Source organism: Typopeltis vanoorti, chromosome 22 (assembly GCF_054136105.1).
Source record: "Typopeltis vanoorti isolate ZY-2024b chromosome 22, IOZ_Tvanoo_1.0, whole genome shotgun sequence".
Lineage (NCBI taxonomy): Eukaryota > Metazoa > Arthropoda > Arachnida > Uropygi > Thelyphonidae > Typopeltis > Typopeltis vanoorti.
The window spans coordinates 61,602,626-61,623,918 of record NC_143570.1 but is presented as its reverse complement, the minus strand read 5'-3'; the positions used below and the strand labels follow the sequence as shown (position 1 = coordinate 61,623,918).

The 21,293-nt window shown below is 35.2% G+C and overlaps 1 protein-coding gene across 1 annotated transcript in view; it reads right to left on the bottom strand.

The window, feature by feature from the left end:
• Nucleotides 1–21,293, bottom strand: part of gprs (speckle type BTB/POZ protein) — a 69,392-nt gene that overhangs the window by 9,431 nt on the left and 38,668 nt on the right. The window contains exons 2-5 of the mRNA XM_090412251.1: nt 18,419–18,638; nt 15,106–15,253; nt 12,774–12,891; nt 3,802–3,959 (exon numbers count right to left, since the gene is read on the bottom strand). Of these exons, the coding sequence (XP_090268377.1) occupies nt 3,802–3,959; nt 12,774–12,891; nt 15,106–15,253; nt 18,419–18,603 (609 nt within the window). The 5' untranslated portion in view covers nt 18,604–18,638. The remainder of the gene's footprint in view (nt 1–3,801; nt 3,960–12,773; nt 12,892–15,105; nt 15,254–18,418; nt 18,639–21,293) is intronic.

Genomic DNA, 21,293 nt, shown 5'->3' with positions numbered 1-21,293 from the left:
CACTCTTAGTTCTCTTTCTATATTTAACTGAGACCTCATTTTGATTTTAAGGCAGCCACTGCAGAAAATTCGATTTTACAAAGATAAGCTGTTGGAAATGGCAAACGTGTACGAACGGTTCTTGCGTTTAGTGCATAAAATTCATCACCAACAACGGCTCAAATTCTAACAGCGATTTAGATTCAAGTTGTCTTCTGATTTCACCGCTTGTCGTGAAGTCTATAAATTGTTCCTCTTCTTCAATTGACAAATCTTCAAGACTAATTTGAAATGATTTCTAAACCACTCATAAATTTCAATTATGTTGTCATCGGTTATAAAATAGTTTCTAAAATTCTTCGTAAACATTGCTAAATGATTTTCAATAGTTGCAAATAAAACTCTGATGTGTCGCTTTTCTGCGTTGTAGGTTTTGATAAATTCATTCACATCTGCAAACATTTGTAATTTTTGTTGCTTTACCTTTTTGTTTCATAGCTCTAGTTTTTTTACAAAAAAAGCATTAAATTTATCACTCATCTCTAAGATATGCGTACTTTTCCCTTGGAGGTGAGGTGTAATATATTTAGTTACACTCTGCAAAGTTTAGAGACCACTCATCACAAATGAGTGGTCTCTAAACTTCTCTGCTTCTTCGTGATTTTCCTCTTCCAATAGGTTGCTATATCGTCTCTTAAATCGTAAACACGTTGTAAACGTTTTCCCTGTGATAACCATATTGTCTAGCAGTAAACTAGTAACGCTGAATGTTCCGTTCCAGCCATATCTTTGCAAAGTTCAGAAAACAGTCTTGATTTTAAGGGTCTCATTTTTATATAATTCACCACGGTGATAACTGTTGTAACACAATGTTTAGACCAGGACTCATTTCCTTTACAGCAAGAGCTTCTCTATATCTTCTCATGCAATGTGTCCAAATATATTGTGGGGATATATTTTTCCCTCACAAGGGCTTGTAAACTTTTAAACCTTCCAGACATAACACGAGCACCATCAGTACAAATTCTAAAGAATTTTTCCACTATGTTTGCCTTGAATATAAAATCGTCCAATATTTTGAACAATTCAGGTGCTGTGGCTCTTCTTTCTATTGACTTAAAAAACAATAACTCTTCAACTGCTGATAATGCACCGCAAAATCGAACATAAGCAGTTAAATGACAATCCTTGTTGATATCGGTTGCCTCATCAAGCTAAATCGAGAATAATTGGTCACAAAGCTTCGACAAAAGTTGTTACTTCATATACATATCACCAATTTGCCTAGTAACTGTATCATTTGATAGAAGTATGCACCGCAGTTGTTTAGTAAAACTTTCTCCAAGCATAGTTACCACAATTTCAATCGCAGCTGGCAGAGACAAAGCTTTTTAATGATAGATTTTTGATTTTGAAAACATTTCAGTTTGGCAGCACATACCTCTCGAGGTTTGTTAACATACTCCTTATGAAGTGTTTCCAAATGTCTTTTAAGTTTATTCGGTTTCATGCTATCAGCCGCCAAATTTTTCAAACAAATAACACACAGTGGTCTTTCTTCATCATTTTACAAAGACTGAAGTAAACCGAAATCTAAATATCCTGCTGCATACTTTCTCGATTTTACTTTCGGAGTGATATTCTGTGAACCTGAATTTATTGACGTCGATGCTCCACAGTCGTCAGATGCCCGCTTACGTCCAAATAAAAATTCATCGTCACTAGGAAAGATTGGATTGTTTTTATACCGTGTATCAAATCACGGTCGTTGCGAATAGGAGTAAATAATGTCGACCATCGACTTCTCACTGTAACAGAGTTACTGCCGTCTTGCCATTTCACGCCTTATTTATATTCGAAGAAACATTTCCAGAACATCCGAGACTTCCCATGATGAAATCGCGAATGTTTCCGAAAGGCCGATAGGATTCAACAATCTGTGCAGTGATGCCAGATCTATACAATTTTCGAAAGATTTGGTGACATATTTAAATTCGTATGAATATTTAAAAATTTTAAGTATTTCCTAGGATTTTGTTTTCCTAACTTTTTATGGATTTTTCAGTATCTCAACACAAGAATTGCAAGGGGGAAGGTGCAGGTCGCGTCACAGAAACTAATATTAATAAAATGGGGGCACATATGACAGAAGGCTGAGGAACACTGATTTACAGGATAGATTCTTAATTCGGCATTTCACTTGATAGGGCAGCAATAAAAAGGGTATTTTATATGTTATTTAAATTTCTTTCATATTTATTATTATCCACATTCTAAAACAATTTCTGTGAAATGCACACACTTATTGAATGCCATAAACTACTAATGCGAAGTAACAATGATAATAAGAAGAAATAAGTATATTGTGGCGATGTCAGCGGTGTAATCCTAATAGCACGAAGTGCGACATTATTATTATTATTATTATTATTATTATTATTATTATTATTATTATTATTATTATTATTATTATTATTATTATTATTATTGCGATGGCCATATGGCAGAGAGATTGCCTTGTTTTCAGAAACGAAAATGACAAGAGCGACAAGCTGCTATTTTTTGACCGATAGCCTGGAAATGCATTATAAGTCTCATTATTATAATGAATTTAAACATTTTGGTAGTTTTAAAAAAGTATCAGGCCGTCGCCCTGGCTCGACTACACAACTCTGGGCGCTGTATTACAAATTTAAGCTGATCACACTTTCCACCCTTCAAACATGTTCTCCACCCGTTGGTGATAACAGTCAATTTGAACCACTCTTCCTTCATCATGACAACTAGTTCTTATGATGTTGGAATCTGTACAGTCAATAATATTTTTACATGATTTCTTCAGAGTCGCAATAGTACCAACACTTTGATATGGTGCGTAGTCGTAAGAGACATTGGTCTGTTCCGTAGTAAAACATTCGCAATTTAGGAAGCACTATATTAATATACTACAATATCAATATGCGACACCATTATACTAGCTCCAAGCCAGTATACTGGTGCCACCGTTTAAACTTTGCAGTAGGCATGATGCACTCGTACAAAAGGTTTTTCCTACGCATGTATCGCTAGCCTATATCTAGCTTGATAAAAAGATGTAGTGTGATTTGTGTGTGTATATATATATATATATTAGCTCAATATCATTAAATTCCACTCCACTGACCAATGGCGATGTTCCCTACCCTGCCCACTGGTGTAGGGAACATCGTCATTGGTCAGTGGAGTAGAATTGTTGTTGATTGCAGTGGTTGATATTTTGCTTATGTGCAGCTGTCTTTCAGCAGGTAAGTACAGTAGTAGTCATTTGTTTCTAGGCTGAGATATCCCACTCACATTTCCATCGGTAATAATGTTGCTTGCAGTTGTTTCGAATAGCGATGCTGCCTTTGCCAATGTCACGAACCGAGACCATTGATATGGCATTCTATGATAATATATCTTTCGAAGCCCATTTATAAGAATACGTACAGATGTAGAGTTCGTTATAGGGAAATATTTGTTTGCCTTATATAGGTCATTATGTTCGTTGACATATCGTATTTTTTATTGTAAACTGGGGGGGAGGGATGTCCCAATAGATATTTCACTGAACTGCATATATGGAAACAAGTTACTAATATGAGATATAAAGCACATTCACAGTATTGCAATAAATCTTTATGTAATATTAATGACACCGATAATCAAAATGATAAACACTAAAATTGCATTTAGAAAATATAAAGATGTTGTGCATGACATGACTACTTTAATTATGCAGTCATTTATTATCACGTGGTATAAGGTTTGTATCACAGTTACTCTCGTCACTATTCCACTTACCTTCTGCACCAAGGATTTGGTACATTTGTACTGAATATACCTCTCTGCCGAAGCTAGAAGGGCGCAAACAGTATCAACGTTGATGCAACATTGAACAAATCCCATACACGCTCTTCGCAACTCGTCCAGTCCATAATAATCGGCTGCATTCATGAGACCTGAAGAGTTGAAAAAAAAGTGTCACATTATGGATATTATCTTATTTCACCCATGTCACTATTGCTGAATTTATAAATGCATATAAAAAATAAATGTCACTAATAATGCATGCAATTTACAGCGAGGATCAAATTTTCATAAGCTTTAATGTAAATGCGTTCAATTTTGACTGCGACACCGGAAATGGCACTCATACCAATGGAAAACGCATAGTGACTATTTTATATGAACATATTCAGTATAACTTAAAATAAGAAATACAATATAATACACTAATACCCAGAAGCATTTGTAAACGAACTATTTCGATTGCAAGTTTAAGATTAGTCGAAAATGAAGGAGATGCAGAAACGATAAGTGAATTATCCACATTATCTTTTATCATAAACAGGTATCAAGAAACTAGAGGCCATGGTTGAGGATCACTTAGCATATTTCCCATGAGTGGCTTTTTAAAGACAATAAAGGACTGTTTGCTTATCCCCCACACATGCCATTTGGTTTTTAACTTTTCTAGCATACAGTTCAGATAACTTCTTTAATTTCAATGCTAGTAAAACACAGTTCTGTCTTATTTCTTACAAAAAAGAAGCATTTTCTCCTAGTATTCATGGCATAAATACACATTAGATTCCAAAAAAAATAGGATTTCTCTTTCGCTCAAGATGTTACTTCACTTCTGAACAGCTGTTAACTTTCTACAAATCACTAATCTACCCAAATAGTAGGAATGGCACTTTGAACCAGATCAACGTCAAGATAAGATAAGGTTTCGCGACGTCATTGTTTGATCATATAACAGTGTGTGTGTGTGTGTGACGTCACTGCGATCGTTCTGTTTTGATATCAGATGTCGTGACATCATGTGTCATCTGTAAATAAGTGACATCACTGAGTTGAAGTTGAAAGAGGCTGTTATTGTCGTGGGTATGTGTGACTTCCTGTATGAGTTGTGTGAGTGTTTTGTTTTTGTTTATTTTCAGTGGTGGCTTATGGGTAATGGTTTTAGTATGGAATTCTGGATGATGTTTAGTGTATGGAATGTTTGGAATCTCTGTGGGGGACCATCCGTCATTGACGCCACATTGTAACTTTGATTCACGTGTGGTATTCTGTGTAAGAGTTTTAGTGTGGAATTCTGGGATCTGATCCTTTGAGCCCAGTTGCAATGCCGTCAAGTTTGTTTGCGTGTGGAGTTGTGGTTAATGATTTACGTATGGAATTGCAGGTGATGGTCAGAGTATGGAATCCTTGGAATTTTCCTGGGTGACACATCCGTCAATGACTTCACGTTGTGTCTTTGGTTCGAGTGTGGAATTGTGGGTAAAGGTTCGAGTATAGATTTCTGGGTGATGGTTAGAGAACGGAATTCTAGGTAATGGTTAGAGTATGGAATTCTGACATGATTGAGATGTTGATAAGATAAGAATTAGATAAGTGATGTCATGTTGTGTCTTTGATTTGAATGTGCAATTGTGGGTAATGGTTCGCGTATAGAATTGTGGGTGATGGCTGGAGTATGGAATCCTTGGAATTTCCCTGTGTGTCAATGACTTCATATTGTGTCTTTGGTTCGAGTATGGAATTGTGGGTAAGGGTTCGAGTATAGAATTCTGACAAGATTCAGATGTTGATAAGATAAGAATTAGATTAGTAATGTCGCGTTGTATCTTTCATTCGAGTTAAATTGTGGGAAATAGTCAGAGTTTGAGCTACTGGGATGTGATGGTATTTGTCAGTGATGGGAGATGATCTTTTTGTTAGTGTATAGAATTGTGGGTGATGGCTGGAGTATGGAATCCTTGGAATTTCCCTGTGTGTCAATGACTTCATATTGTGTTTTTGGTTCGAGTATGGAATTGTGGGTAAGGGTTCGAGTATAGAATTCTGGGTGATGGTTAGAGTATGGAATTCTGACAAGATTAAGATGTTGATAAGATAAGAATTAGATTAGTAATGTCACGTTGTATCTTTCATTCGAGTTAAATTGTGGGAAATAGTCAGAGTTTGGGCTACTGGGATGTGACGGTATTTGTCAGTGATGTGAGATGATCTTTTTGTTAGCATGTGGCATTATGGGTAATGATTAAAGATTGGAATTCTGGGAGAATATTTGGCGAAGAGATGGGGTCTTTGGCTTGATTGTGAAACTATAGGAAAATATTTCTCAGTAGGTACCAGTAGACATTTTATAAAATAATTAACTACTGGATATCAGTGGTGTCCCTCTCACCCCCTCAAACACACACACACACACACACATACACACACATACACACACTTTTTTTCTTTCATGTTCACAATTTCTAAAATAATTAATTACTGGAATCTCAGTTTTACTGTTTCTGTCATGTTCAAGATCTTAAAAAGTTCATTACTTTTCTAATTAAATGTTAACTTTATTACAAATTCTAAGCAGAATAAATATCCTTACTTAAATCTGGGAGAACACATCAATCACACCAAAATTTGTTCATTTTAATTTACAAATATGCATTTTATTTGACTGAAATATTATTTACAAGTATATTCACAATGAATGACCTCTCTGTTTGTGGATATCTGTTCGTGATGTCACTTATCTCAAACTGATATCTACAAGGAGAGATGAAGTCACTCATCTCCCCTTGACTGAGCAGACATCTTCTGGAGAAGAGGGGTTCATTATAGAGAAGACTGCCATCACCCTCTCGACTACCCTGTCACCTTCCACCACTTAATGCTATATTTTATTTTATTTTCCCATTCCAATAATTTTTGACATACGAGTGACAGAACCTAGACATCCAAAACATCAAAAAGCTGTAAGAGCAAGTAATAATAGGGACTCTCCATGTTGTTTTCAAAAATAAAGAGAATGTACATTTTCTTTTGTTTTCACACAGTTGTACATAATAATAGTTTACAATCATGTGGCTGACAGTCAAAAACGACCCCTACTATTCTACAGACAGAACAAAAAAAGACAGAGCTAGTAAATAATGTAACTGTGGGTTTTTTAATGGATAAAGTACAAAATGAATTAAATAGTGACAATTTTATTACTATACCTGTAGATGTATCCAACAGATTAGAATATTTGTTCAACTGTTTGGAATTAAAGTATGACTGTTAGAATTTAATGATTTAACATAGAGGGGCAGCAAATATATTTGACCTAGCACACAACTAAAACTCTTAAAAGGTTTGGAATAGAAAAATAAAATTAATAGCCAGAATTTTTAGTGCCGAAGATTTAACATGAAAAGTATAGTATCAGACCTATTGTTCAGTTGAAACAATAATAATAATAATGATGATAATAATAATAATAATAATAATAATAATAATAATAATAATAATAATGATAATAATAATAATAATAATAATAATAATAATAATAATAATAATAATAATAATAATAATAATAATAATAATAATAATAATAATCACTTTATTTGTTTTGGAAAAAATACTTAACATATTAAGGATAAATAATATAGGAAACCACTGGAGGCACAGAGAGATAAGCTTTGCCTAATGATGTCGCAAAGTAAGATAAAATCACATAAACGTCATATCCACCAGCATGTGAAAACATGTCCATGGGTCATCTGTATTACATTTTAAAAGAAAAGGTCAGGGTAAACAGTACTATTGGGATTTGGAATAACACTTAGAATAACAATTGGAATAACACTTGAGTGCTTTTCAGTTACTGCAATTCGTTCATACAGTGCAGCTATTTTATTGTGTTGTGCTGTTTTGGGTCCAGTGAAGTAAAATAATGGGTGAGCCACAAAAGTCTTTGAAATTTTCTTTCTTCAGGAAAATAGCACAAAACAAAACACTCCAAATAGCTCTAAAAGGATGGAAACTGATTATTATTTTGGAAGATATGTACATTGTGATGTGGTTATCCAGGAGTACTTGGGAAAAGTAATGCCGGAAATGGTCTGATATCCTCGCCTACTTGCAAAGAAGAGTAGAGTACGAATTGAACATTGGAGACTGTTATATTCTCAAATGCCAAGATGGGGAACTAATCGCCGATGATACAGGAGATGGTGGAAGTAAAGTTTTCTCGGTTAGTTATGAAGAAGCTGAGAGATTTTCACGAAAATGTACGACATTGATAATCATTTATTATTTTTGGAAACTGAATTACCATGTATTCGTATCTCCTGGGAAAAATTATCGCTAACCATCTAAATTCATCAATGGTAAAATTAGACTTTCAAGACTTTATCCAGTTCGATAAATATTATTTATTTTGGGACATTTACGAACACTATATGAAGACTGCTTGTGTATATCTAGTGACAAAAGAATACATGGAAAGTTTAGGGAGGCACGTGTTATATCCAGGCTAACACCTTATCAGAGGTATGGAGCTGTGCTTCCTGTAGTGTCCAATCTTAAGTCTCTTTTGTGTGGCCAGCTATTTTGATGTAATATAATCAAGAAACAGCAGTTAGTAATGAACATATTTTTCTTGAACTCATTCGAAAATGTCAAGAGTCTAATCTAAATCTCGTGAAATATTTCTAGGTAATTACATGTTAGAATTATTCTCTGTGAATATATTATAAGTAATATTTCATCAAAATAAGATATGCATTTATAAACGTAAATGAACAAAGTTTTGTGTTGTTGATGTGTTTTCCACAGTGAAATTTTTACTCAGTTATTCTGTTTAGAATTTGATATGAAATCCATAATTTTATATAATTATTTTTTATACAATTTAATGCAATTCTGTTTAATTACTGTAAAAACTAAAAAAGTTAACATTTCTTTAGGAAAAAGTATTGAACTTTTAAGATCTAGAAACTGACATCCGTATCAACACCGATTGTGTAAAACTCAGTGACAAATAAATCTTTAACACAGATCAAAATACAAGAAAATGTAAATGTAATAAACACACACACACACACACACACACACACACACACACACATATATATATATATATATGTGTGTGTGTGTGTGTGTGCGTGTGTTATAAAGATCTTATACATATATAAGATCTTAATTCACACAAATGAATAAATATTGCCCAGATGACATCACTATGTAGAGAACGTCGCTTCTAGATCATATATCCACAACCATGGGAAAACATTCCCATGAGCCACAGTGTGAATGTTATACAATATGAAGGAAACAGACAAAACCTGTAAACCATTCCAATATAGATTTTTATAAAACATGTCTAATTTTGAAGTCACACACGCACACACACACAAACAATTGTTTTTGCTCAGTTACTCCGATTAGAATTTGTAATAAATATTTGTAATTATTATGAGTGCATTTTCAGTTTATTTATTGCAATTCATTCTTTCAGGTGGCAGATCGTCTGTGTGTGTGTGTGTGTGTGTGTGTGTGTGTGTGTGTGTGTGTGTGTGTGTGTGTGTGTGTGTGTGTGTGTGTGTGTGTGTGTGTGTGTGTGTGTGTGTGTGTGTGTGTGTGTGTGTGTGTGTGTGTGTGTGTGTGTGTGTGTGTGTGTGTGTGTGTGTGTGTGTGTGTGTGTGTGTGTGTGTGTGTGTGTGTGTGTGTATTTGGTGATGGGGGACACCACCATTGATATCCAGTAGTTGATTATTATTTTAGAAAATGTCTACTGGGTACCTATTGACAAATATTTTCCCATAGTCCACAACCGAGCCAAAGACCCCATCACTTGACCAAATACAAATATCCTCCCAGAATTTCAAACTCTAATCATTACCCATAATGCCTCATGTTAACAAAAAACTCATCTCTTGTCACTGACAGACCGGCACATCCCAGACTTCCATGCTCTGACCATTACCCACAATTCCATACTCGAACCAAAGACACAACGCGACATCACTTATCTAATTCTTATCTTATCAACATCCCAATCTTGTCAGAATTCCATACTCTAACCATTATCCAGGACAACCATCACCCAGAATTCCATACGCGAACCTTTACCGATAATTCCACACTCTAACCAAAGACACGTGACATCATTGACTGATGTGTCGCCCAGGGAAATTCCAAGGATTCCATACTCTAACCATCACCCAGAATTCCATACGTGAACAATTACCCAGAAGTCCATATTCAAACCAAAAGACACAAAGTGACGTCACAGAGAGAGATGTGATCCTTATCTCATCTCTAACTGTCTCACCCACAATTCCACACTCGAACCAAAAACACAACGTGACATCACTTATCTAATACTCATCTTATCAACATCTCAATCTTGTCAGAATTCCATACTCTAACCATTGCCCAGGGTTCCATACTGTAACCATCACACAATGTGACATCAATGACAGATAGTCCCCAGGGAATTCCAAACATTCCATATGCTAAACATCACTCAGAATTCCATACTAAAACCACTACCCACAGTTTCACATGTGAACAAACTTGATGGACGGCATCGATAACTTGGATCAAAAAACGAGATCCCAGAATTCTATACTAAAACCATTACCCAGAATACCATACACGAATCAAAGACACAACGTGATGTCAATGACGGTGGTCCCCCCACGGAAATTCCAAACATTCAATAATCTAAACATCACTCAGAATTCCATACTAAAACCATTACCCATAAGCCATCACTGAAAACAAACAAAAACAAAACACTCACACAGCTCATACACACAACACGCGCACAGGAAGCCACACATACCGACGACAATAACGGCCTCTTTCAACTTCAACTCAATTGATGTCACTTATTTACAGATGACAAATGACATCACGACATCTGATAACAACACATAGCAATAGCAGTGACGTCACACACACTCTTATTTGATCAAACAATGACGTAATGTCTCCTTATCTTATCTTGATTTTGATCTGGTTCAAAGTGCCATTCCTACTACTCACCCAGCTATTGAATGCAGATCTCACATTTGAGTGGGCCCCCTAATAGTTTCCTCAAAATGCTTGACTCAATACAGAGGAGAGCAATTAGACTGATTAATGCCCCATCTGTCACCAACTCACTCTCCCCACTTTCACACAGATTTGGTCTCTGCAATTTGTGTATTTTGTAAATATTTCCAAGGCAAATGTTCATCTGAAATAGCATCAATAATTCTCCCACTCAGTACTAAGTCCATTGGAACATGTGCAGCTGTCTGCCAACATCCCTTCACAATACACAAGTTTCTTTTCCTCCTCCTTCATCCCTGCTACTGTTGTATTGTGGAACAGTTGTTCTCCCTTATGTGTTTCCCAAGGAATACAATATACAGGCTTTTAAATCAAATGTAAACAAGTTTCTCCTTCCCTACCCACTACCCACACACACACACACGGTACTAACGTGCTATTGGTTGATTAACCAACTTCTCGCGTATGGGCTCAACATAAAAATAAAATAATAATAATAATAATAGTGGCACCGACAGAGAGTTCGCTTACGAAGAATACACCTCCGACATTTCAAGTTCCTTAGTACTGAACGAGAGTTTTTGCTCTCTTAAGGATTCGCTTGGTCTCCAAAGAGAACCAACCAGTTCGAAAAGCTGTCAGGCCAGTGAAACCTTATCAAAATGGACTAATAGAAAGCGAATATATAGACGCTTGAGCAGCGTTTATGTTTTCCAAGAAGTCCGCGCTAAGGCAACTCGTGAATACTGGTGTGTGCATTCCCGTAAGCTCTGTAGTCAACTTATTTTTAGGAAACTTTCATAGTTTCTACATTCGGTTAGAAATAATGCTGGATCTAATATCCACTTATATAATTTTGCTCTTTATTTTGGTAAATAAAAGTGGCTTAGTCTCTCTCTTTTTTTTCTCTCTCTCTAAACAAGTTACTGAATGGTACCATATTTATTACAGAAAAAATCTTCCTTGGTCTTCGATGTAGGAGTTCAATGTTTTTTTTCCAGCGTGTATAGCATAATAACCCGTCCCCAAGTAATTTGACCTTTGGTCGAATAGACCTAGGTTCGATTCCCGTCCATGATATGAAGACTCTTTATCTTGTCTCTTTCGACTAAAGATGAGTTAACCGGTCTCGTACGGAGGTGGAGGGTTTTCTCCGAGTAAGTCGGGTTTTTTATCCTTCAAAACATTCAAATCGGTCCCGTGAAAACGCGCGACTACAGTCTTAAATACTTATGACAAGGAAGGCAAAGGGAAACCACCTTGCGTCATATTTCTCTAGTAATCAGTTGCAACACTCTCAAAGAGAGGAGGCCACCGGATTAGGATTAGAATATATTTAAGTTGGAAAAGTAAAATGCAGAGAGATCAGTTTTGTCAACAATGCTGCAGGAAAACTCTGAATGGAAAAGCTTTCTTACAAAAAAAAAGAAGAAAAAAAGGACCAGAACGCATGATTGGCATTCAACCATGAACTAAATTATTTACTTATCAGAATTATATTTGGATTTGTTTACGAATCTGTTTGCAGCTATTACAAGCTTAAACATAAACAGTTTTGAGGCAGCAATATTATAATCTGTCTTACTTGCCTGTTCGGAAACTTGAATAAAGGAGAAAGTGTAAAAAATGTAGATATTCACGCCGTTCAGAAATATTTAATAATGCCTTTAAAACAACCCGCTTGAATCTGGAAACTGAAACCATTATCATTCCATGATGGAGAAAGGAACCCGATCCAGAGTCTGAATCACTACTCGCTACAGTTAAAGTAAGATTAATATTTTCGAGTGGATTTTCAGGTGCAGGAATATTCAGTAATATTGCGGTAATAAATACATTGTTTCATGCAAAGTAATATTTTCAGGCGCAGCTTCAAAAAGTGAGACATTTTCTTCCAACCACGCACACATCAATAAGAAAAATTGTACAAGATTTACCGAGCAGTGTCCTAGCTTGAAGAGTTACACAACCAGTATGAATATACTCGATTAACTGTCGGAAGACGTCTGGTTCAAATTCCTCCACTATAAGAGTTTGGTGAGCATTAATGGGGACCTGTAAAATGAAACAAGACATCAGAGATGTTGCAACACATCATTCTCACTATTCCTAAATTCGTTGCATCAATCTACTAATCAGAGTAAGAAAGTTGGTTTTAAAAACGTATTAAGAATCTAAAGAATTCAGTTCAATCCTGAATAAGCTGTGTAACTACTATTCATCATTTAAAACGCATAATCTAAACAATAGTTACATTTCTGGAATTCTCAATAAGAATCCTCCAGTAATTAATCCTCAGGATTACTGCTTATTCTACTACGAGACACGGCTGAGGACCAATACATATAATGTTGGAAGAGGGCTAGATTGAACGAAAATGGAAATAGTGTCATTTTAGTACTTTGTCGAAAAGTTTTATTTTAGCTAAATTTCAGTCTTAACTGTTAGGCTAAAACTTTTTAGTCTAAAAAAAAAAAAAAGATATTTTTCAAGCCATTTCAGGCCTCCATTAAGCAGAGCGGTTGTCTCACGTATGGCAATAAAATCATCTCTAACCTAAAGACATTCATGCTCCAGTAGAATTCAGATACCATTGGTTTGTGGAGCACATTGGTTAGCTGGTTGTAGAGCGGAAATACAATCTGCGAGGCCACCAACGCCGACTAATGATCTGATTTTGATTACTGATTTGCATCTTAAATACAAATTAACGTGAATCAGTTGACAGGAATAAATAGCTGGGAATGGTATTTATGCTCCGAATAATTACATTTCCATCCGTATTTTATTTATATTATAAAGCTAAATAATCTCAGTGAATTCTGGATCAAACTATCGTAACCATTCATCATTTATTAGTCAGTAAACAAAAAATACATTAATGTTAATAAAAAGCAAGTACGCTGCGTATTTTAGCCCTAATTTGATATGATGAATAATAATGACTTTAATTGTATCTCAATTAATTAAATAAGTATACTCACTCAAAGCAAATAAGTTTGGTTTGAATGAGTATATTTATAAAACTGAAAATATTTCCTATTACCGCAAGCATATTTAGCGGATCCACATTGCAGTCGCTACATTTACCCTTCGCTTAAATGTCAAATGGCTGGATTTGAATCCCGAATAGAAAGTGAAGAACCTTTATAAAGGCTTTTCATTTGAAGGTGACTTAGCAGGTTTTTTAGTGTTGTAACTCAGGGCTTTTGGCCCTTAAAACAAGGAAGAAAACAATGATATTCCTAAGACATTTGATCAAGACCTCAGACGCTATCCTCCAATGATCTCCTTTCCACCCTTTGTGAATGGATTACAAGATTCCTTTATGGTTGTCCCTCTCTCTCTCTCTCTCTCTCTCGTTGTTATATCTCGAAATAACTAAGAACTATCTTCACAATCGCTTAAACGATTCTTCTTTCTTCCAAACCTTCAATCCATCATAGCATACTAGAGTTCAACAACCTTCCTTGAGTAGGAATTTAAAGAAATATGGACATAATTCAAGAGAATTATGAGAAAAAAGTGGGCTTATTTCTTAATGTGGGCTTGTTTTCAAGAAGCCACATTAAGAAAAACTTGTTAATAGATTCCTTCTTTCCCCACAAAAAGTACGTTTTTGTACCGGGTAACGTAATCATCCAAAATCAGCCAATTTATAACTTGTTATGATTTATTTATTTACAAAACATTAGATGAATCTGATTGTGACTTCGCCGGACGAATGCTATTTGGGCTGTTTTTGACCTAGCTATTAAGGTTATGAGGCCAATATATTAAAAATATTAATTGCGGTTCTTCTGGCTAGACTGTTTTGTGATTAAGAAAAAGTTTCAGTGAGCGAAGCCCTTTCACCTCCGTGTGAGACTAGTTAATTCACCTTCAGATGAAAAACAAATATTAATAATAACATTTTCCGCTTCCTAGATAGGATTCGAAGCCAGGTATTTTAAACCCAAAGGGCATGGTGGATACCACCAGAGCCAGGAAGGCTTTTGCTCATTCAATAGCATTTTTCGTTGGAGGTGTCATTCTTATAAAGGGAACTGCACATCAAACGTTTCAGCATTTGGTGGAACGCTGTGCTATATAATTTTTGAGATTTGAAATTCATATATTTTTTTTTCACTTAAACGGGTTCTTTTTAAAATTTCAATAGTGCCAATGCGATTATATATACAATTAGTATATATAATCCGCAAGTATATATACTAATTTATTGAAGAACAACTTTTTCGCTAGTTTTTTTAATCGTTAGAATAAATTTACCTGAGGAAATGGGATGTTAAGTATTGGCTCACTACTCCTTTTCAGAAACATCTTCAGTTTAGTTTCTTTGGTTGACTCTCGTTTCTTTGGCATGGATTCTTTCGCTGGGGTTTGCTGTTGATTGCCGTATAACATCTTATGGAAGACTCTGCAATAAACATAAAATTAGAGGCAGTACTCATTTACTCAATACTACTATGCATTATTCTAATACAATACTGCCAACCCATAAATTATTTAAAACAAAAAGCCAATAGGCTCCATTTCGGCGATGTAAACATTATTTAAATTAAGGGGATATTAAATCCCACATTTTGACAACTCGTATAGCAGAGTATATAAGTTCTTTTCGCTATACCCTTAGTATTATACTTTGGTCTAGCTACTCACTGATGAGATCTCAATAAAGAACGAAACCGGTCTGGGTAGTGACCTCTTATCATAATGTATAACATCACACATCTCCTAGGAGATTGGTTTTACATTATGGAAAATAATAAGAATATCGATCAAAACTTTCTCCACCTTTGCTACGAGTTGCCCTGGTTTGTACTACGTGCTTTAGCTTACGCTAGTAGGCGAAGATACGTTTATAGTTACTATATTCGGCATGAAACTCTTTGATTCCGATCTTTGAGTTTCTTATTCGGTTTTAAAAGAATGTGGGATTTAATATCCCTTAATTTAAATAATACTACCAACATTTATTTCGAATTTTTAATCGAATATTTCTCGCTCAAGCTGTCTTATGATAAAGTTTCTGGTACCGTAATGCCAGACCAACAGAAGAAAAACTGTGAGAGGTTCAATTCTAGCAGCTCACTCGAGAAATGATAACTGTAGAATTCACCCCCCACACACACACACCTAAACTTCATCTCCTAGTGTGAGATCACGTCCTGCTCATTAGAAGTCTGAAGCGACTTTAAACGTTCCGTGTTTGATCTCTAGAGCAAGGCTTCTGGACTCGTTAAATATGAATATGAATACAAAATATATATAATTATTAAAAATGGGGAAAAATCCTTTACCTACCCATGGTGCGAATGTACTATAGTTTAATGATAACCTTTCATGGGTGGGAGTCATAAAAAAGAAAAGATAGCAATACGAAGGTCATATTTTAGGATCACGAGATGGCTACAGTTGTCTGCAGTAATCTCTCTCTCTCTCTCTCTCTCGGTTCTTGAAAATCATCATATCATCATATAGCTTTGAACTTACGAGGTGGTCCGAAAAGTTCTGATAAACACCTAGAAAAAAAGTTTATTAATTTTATGTTCTCTTATACAGGGTGTTCGGGATAAATTTGACATATTTATAATTAATTATATTTTTCCGTAAGTTACATGTATTAACACACACTTCTCTTCATTTAAAAGTTTGGACCCTTCTTCATTCATATACAAGATGTCAGAAAGGATGGATAGCTGGAACCCACCTGAATCATGGAAGAGAATAACTTGTATCATGATGATTCGTGCCCGCCATCAAAATAAGGATATTACGACTGCTGCCCAATGCTCCCTGAATACAGTAAAAACAATCAGGCATGAACTAGAGACTTGCAATGGTGACTACGAGGATGTAGCAAGAAGAAAGATCCCTAGCAGACGATCTGATTGCGTTCGTACAGCAGAATTCCTCGCAAATCTGCAGGAACAGGTGTTGAAGAACCCTGGCATTGGAATTCGGGCTTTGTTCGTGGAGTTGCTAACTGTAGTCAAGCCCTGGATAACAAGGGTAGCCAATGGTAGGCCGTATGTATGGCAGCAGGATTCGGCCCCTTGCCACACCTCTGGGAGAAGTCAAAAATGGTTGTCTGAAAATTTCTACGACTTCACCAGTCCAAATGTTTGGCTTCCAAACTCCCCAGACCTTAACCCCATGGATTATTTTGTATGGGGCGCAGTTGAAAAAGACACCAATCGCACTTCCAGTAATACAAAAGCCCAGTTAATGGATAAAATTAAAACAGTTTTTGCGGCCCTTCCCAGGGAGACTGTAGCATCAGCTTGTTCGAGGTTCCGAAGCAGAATTGAAGCTGTGATCGATGCTAATGGTGGTTATTTTGAGTAAATCTTGTTGATAGTATTGTAATTAACTCTGCCTGTAATGTTTTTTTGTCAATTCATTAAATTTAATAGATACAAAGAAGATTTTCTTTTTCCTTACGAAACTGTCAAATTTATCCCGAACACCCTGTATATCCTAAAATAAAAGATATTTTGTGAACAAAACATTTTTTTCCAGGAATTTATCAGAACTTTCCATACCCCCTCCCCTTCGTAGGTGGTGGTATCCACCAACAAAAGCAAAACAATGACGAAATGGGAGAGAAGGCTGTTACCTGTGGTAATATACACCGATGAAAAACTTCGACTTCCATTTCAGCAATGCTGAAGATCGATCCCAACATGACATGTGATGTTAAAGAATTGGTATTGTGTAAAGAATCAACATTTCATATAACTAGTATATTAGCCAGAAGACCTGCATAATTTGTGTATATATATATATATATGTATATATATATATATATGTATATATATATATATATGTATATATATATATATATGTATATATATATATATATGTATATATATATATATATATATATATATATATATAAAGTGTTTTTTTTTTACATTGGGTATACTATACGTTAAAGATATACCAAGCAATTTCATAAACTTTGTTTTAATCTTTTTTCCCAAGTAAGCAAACAGACACACACACACACACACACACACACACACACACACACACACACACACACACACACACACACACACACACACACACACACACACACACACACACACACACACACACACACACACAGCATTTATTTGCTATAGACCTCACAGCTTCTCGTGTAGGAGTGATATAATAAAAAATAGTATTCTTGAATCGCATTATTTAATGGCATCGCTTAATCACAATCAAATTGTGTAGTTATTCAAAATACAGGGTGATCATATTGGATATAAATGACCCTTGTATCGAAACTTGTAATTAAGTAAAAATGAAATTGCGATGAAGATTACAACCACACAATTAACAGGCATGAACTTAAATATCGGTGAGGATTAAGATTAGAGATAGGCTGCCTACTTTCTAAATTTAATACATTTATAAAAAAATCTAGGAATTTTAAAAAACAGAAGAAGAAGAAGAAGAAGAAAGAAAAAACACTTATAGTGGTGGATTCTGATTTTTAGAACACCTTTTAAGTACAGTGCATCACAATAAATAGCCAACAAAAACACTTCTTTTAAAACAACTAATACGTAAAGAAGATATTCATTACCTGCTGCGTGCCGCTAAAACTGCTTTAACTGCACACACGGGCTCCCGTGTATCTCCCACGAGAAAAGTCACATCGCATAGTTCAGGCATGCTAGCGAGAAATTTCATATCTTCAGCCAAACCACTTTTATTTTCGAAGAGGGAGTAATCCTCCGGCTCCTCACCTCCCACAAGATCATCGGACATCTTCTGCACTCACCTTCACGCGTTGAATTAGTATCCTGCAGTTTAAAACACCGAGATTAGTGGTGAAAACTAAACATAGAATTTTTATGAATCACATATCATCAAATACACGTAAACACACAAAAACAGAACTTCTTTGCAAAACAGAAGACGAACTGTTAGCGATCAAGCATCTCAGAACATGATGCTAGTAAATTATGTTGGTTGCATGGCTTCCCCTCCTGTTAGGCTGCAAAAATGAATTCTTCCTCTATCTGAGACCAGCTTGGTTCTGGTTGAAAATTCTTAAAATTATTCTCACATTCTGTATGGAAATGGAATCCAGGTCGTCCTCCAACCAAAGAGCACCTGTCATTCATTATGCAATTTGTCAGATTTTAAACGCGATGCAGTAACGGAAAGATCTTTGTATTTATGGACAAAGGGAACGATATAAAGATGCATGTGACTTTTGGACAGTTTATGAAGTGCAAGCTCAGTTTATCTAAAGGTCTAAGATAGAACAGTGATATGCTTTCAAAATTAATTACCAATTCGCATGATTTTTAAATATTTAGTATTTGTTTAGTATAATATAAAATTTAGATTATATTAAGGATAAAAAGAAATACCTGGTAGTGCAATTTCAGAAAGTAGGGATGACAAGATATTTGAAACTTAACTTGATGAACCAAAGCATATGATATGAGAGGTTTTGAGAACGAACTCAGTTATGTGAAATTTAGAAATTTAGGCTTTTTGTTTTTTAATTTAACAGTTTTCGTAAGCAAATCATCATTTTGATCATCGTGTTGATTCTCTTTCATGAACAAATGGAAAAACAAATTATTGTCAGTGTTAACGAAATGTAAATAATATCATGAGAAATGAAAAAATATACAACATGAGCAGTTGCGAAAGTACGCACAACGACCACAAATATGCTCTACGCACACTGTATGCTAGAGTATTGAAAAACAGCATCTATGGAAGACAGTCTTTCTTGGTGAGGACTGATGCAAACTAGCCTATCATTTCAGTTAGCTTAGCAATTACTGAAAAGGCTGGCTGAGTCTTTTAGGTTACTTACCTGTACCACCAAACATTCAGCATTGTTCACCATGGAATTAAAACCAATTTTTTTATACCTGTCTCAATCTAGCTAACACAAATAAGTATGAATGAAGATAATTTTTATCAAGTTCATAAAATTTCAAAATTTACTTCTTCACAAGAAAAGACTCGCTGGCTTATGCTACAGTACTTCACAAAATAAATATCCGTATTTATATTTATATTTTTATTTTATTTTTTGTTATTGCAAACCGATTGACGAAATGCCAAAGAGTCATATAGACTAAGTATCCTGATGGAATAAATTGTTGATATTTTCTACATGGTGTTAGAAACCCTCATGGTAGGTGAAATTACTATAAATACACCAATGTTAGGTTATAGAAGCTTTATTCTTATAATGTGTGGTCAATCATTCTGAGAACATACCTTTAATGACCTAAGGTTGATGTTTGCTTTTGAAATGAATTCTACAATTTCAAGTGTATGCGGACAGAAGAATCTGAATTAATGGAACAGAAGTAATAGAAACGAACCAACATGGCGGTTAAAATGGCAATCTTAAGTTTTATGGTTGGCTGACTAGAATTACAACCCAAGGAATTAGGACTATGAAGCTGGTATCACCTGCACTTGAAAAGTGCTGGTAAAGATTCCTCGCTGCATCAAAACGAACCCATATCTATTCCAAACTACCAACTCTACGAAAGTATTTTCTTACTACGGTAAAGAAGTAGGGTACTTAAAGACTTTGTGAAGAGACTAGAGATGATGAAAAGAGGGTGAGGAAGATAAAGCAGAAAGAGGTCATATTTCAATGAGCCTCCATAGTGTAACGACGATGTCCTTTAGTCAGAAAAGCCGATGTTCGAATTCCTTCTAAAATGTGAAAAACTTCAACGGCTTATCAGGGCCATTAGGATGATCAGATAAGTACATAACTTGGGATTTTTTTCTCTTGCTTTATATATGGTGTTTTAATGCTGTTTTCTTTAAATATTTATTTTTGCAAACCGTATCTCATTTTTATTCGCCTATATAAAATATTATTTTATTTGCTTTTATCTCTTTTATTCCTTTGCCTCTCGTCTGCTTTGATTTCTCGAATGTACCATACTTCTTCTACGATCATAGTAATTCCCATTCCACATTTTTATTCCAAACATATAACTTGAATAACCTGAGTTTCTCTAAAAAGAAACGAACAAACAAACAAAAAAATCACTTTTTTTAAAAAAAAACGAACGCCTATATGTAACATATTCAATAATGCCAGCATGTTACCTGTATTCCAGTTACTGTAGATGCGAGTATTTTTAAAGCACATATTCAGTGGATCGTATTGGAAGAAAAGGATTTCTTCATTTACTTGCGAACATACCTGTAAAATGTCGAAAACTGTATGGATTTACTTACATTATACACAGACACCGTAAAGGCATACATACGTCACAGATGAATTAGAAATATTATTATTATTACGTGACACCTCCAGGGAGTCCAAAGACTCATCGAGGGAGGGCACCTATCCTACAACTCTCCGTCTCCACCATTCAATCCATTAACTAGAACGAACTGCAGCTAAAATCATCATCTACCCCAACGCCATCTACTGCCCATCACCACTAGTATTTTCA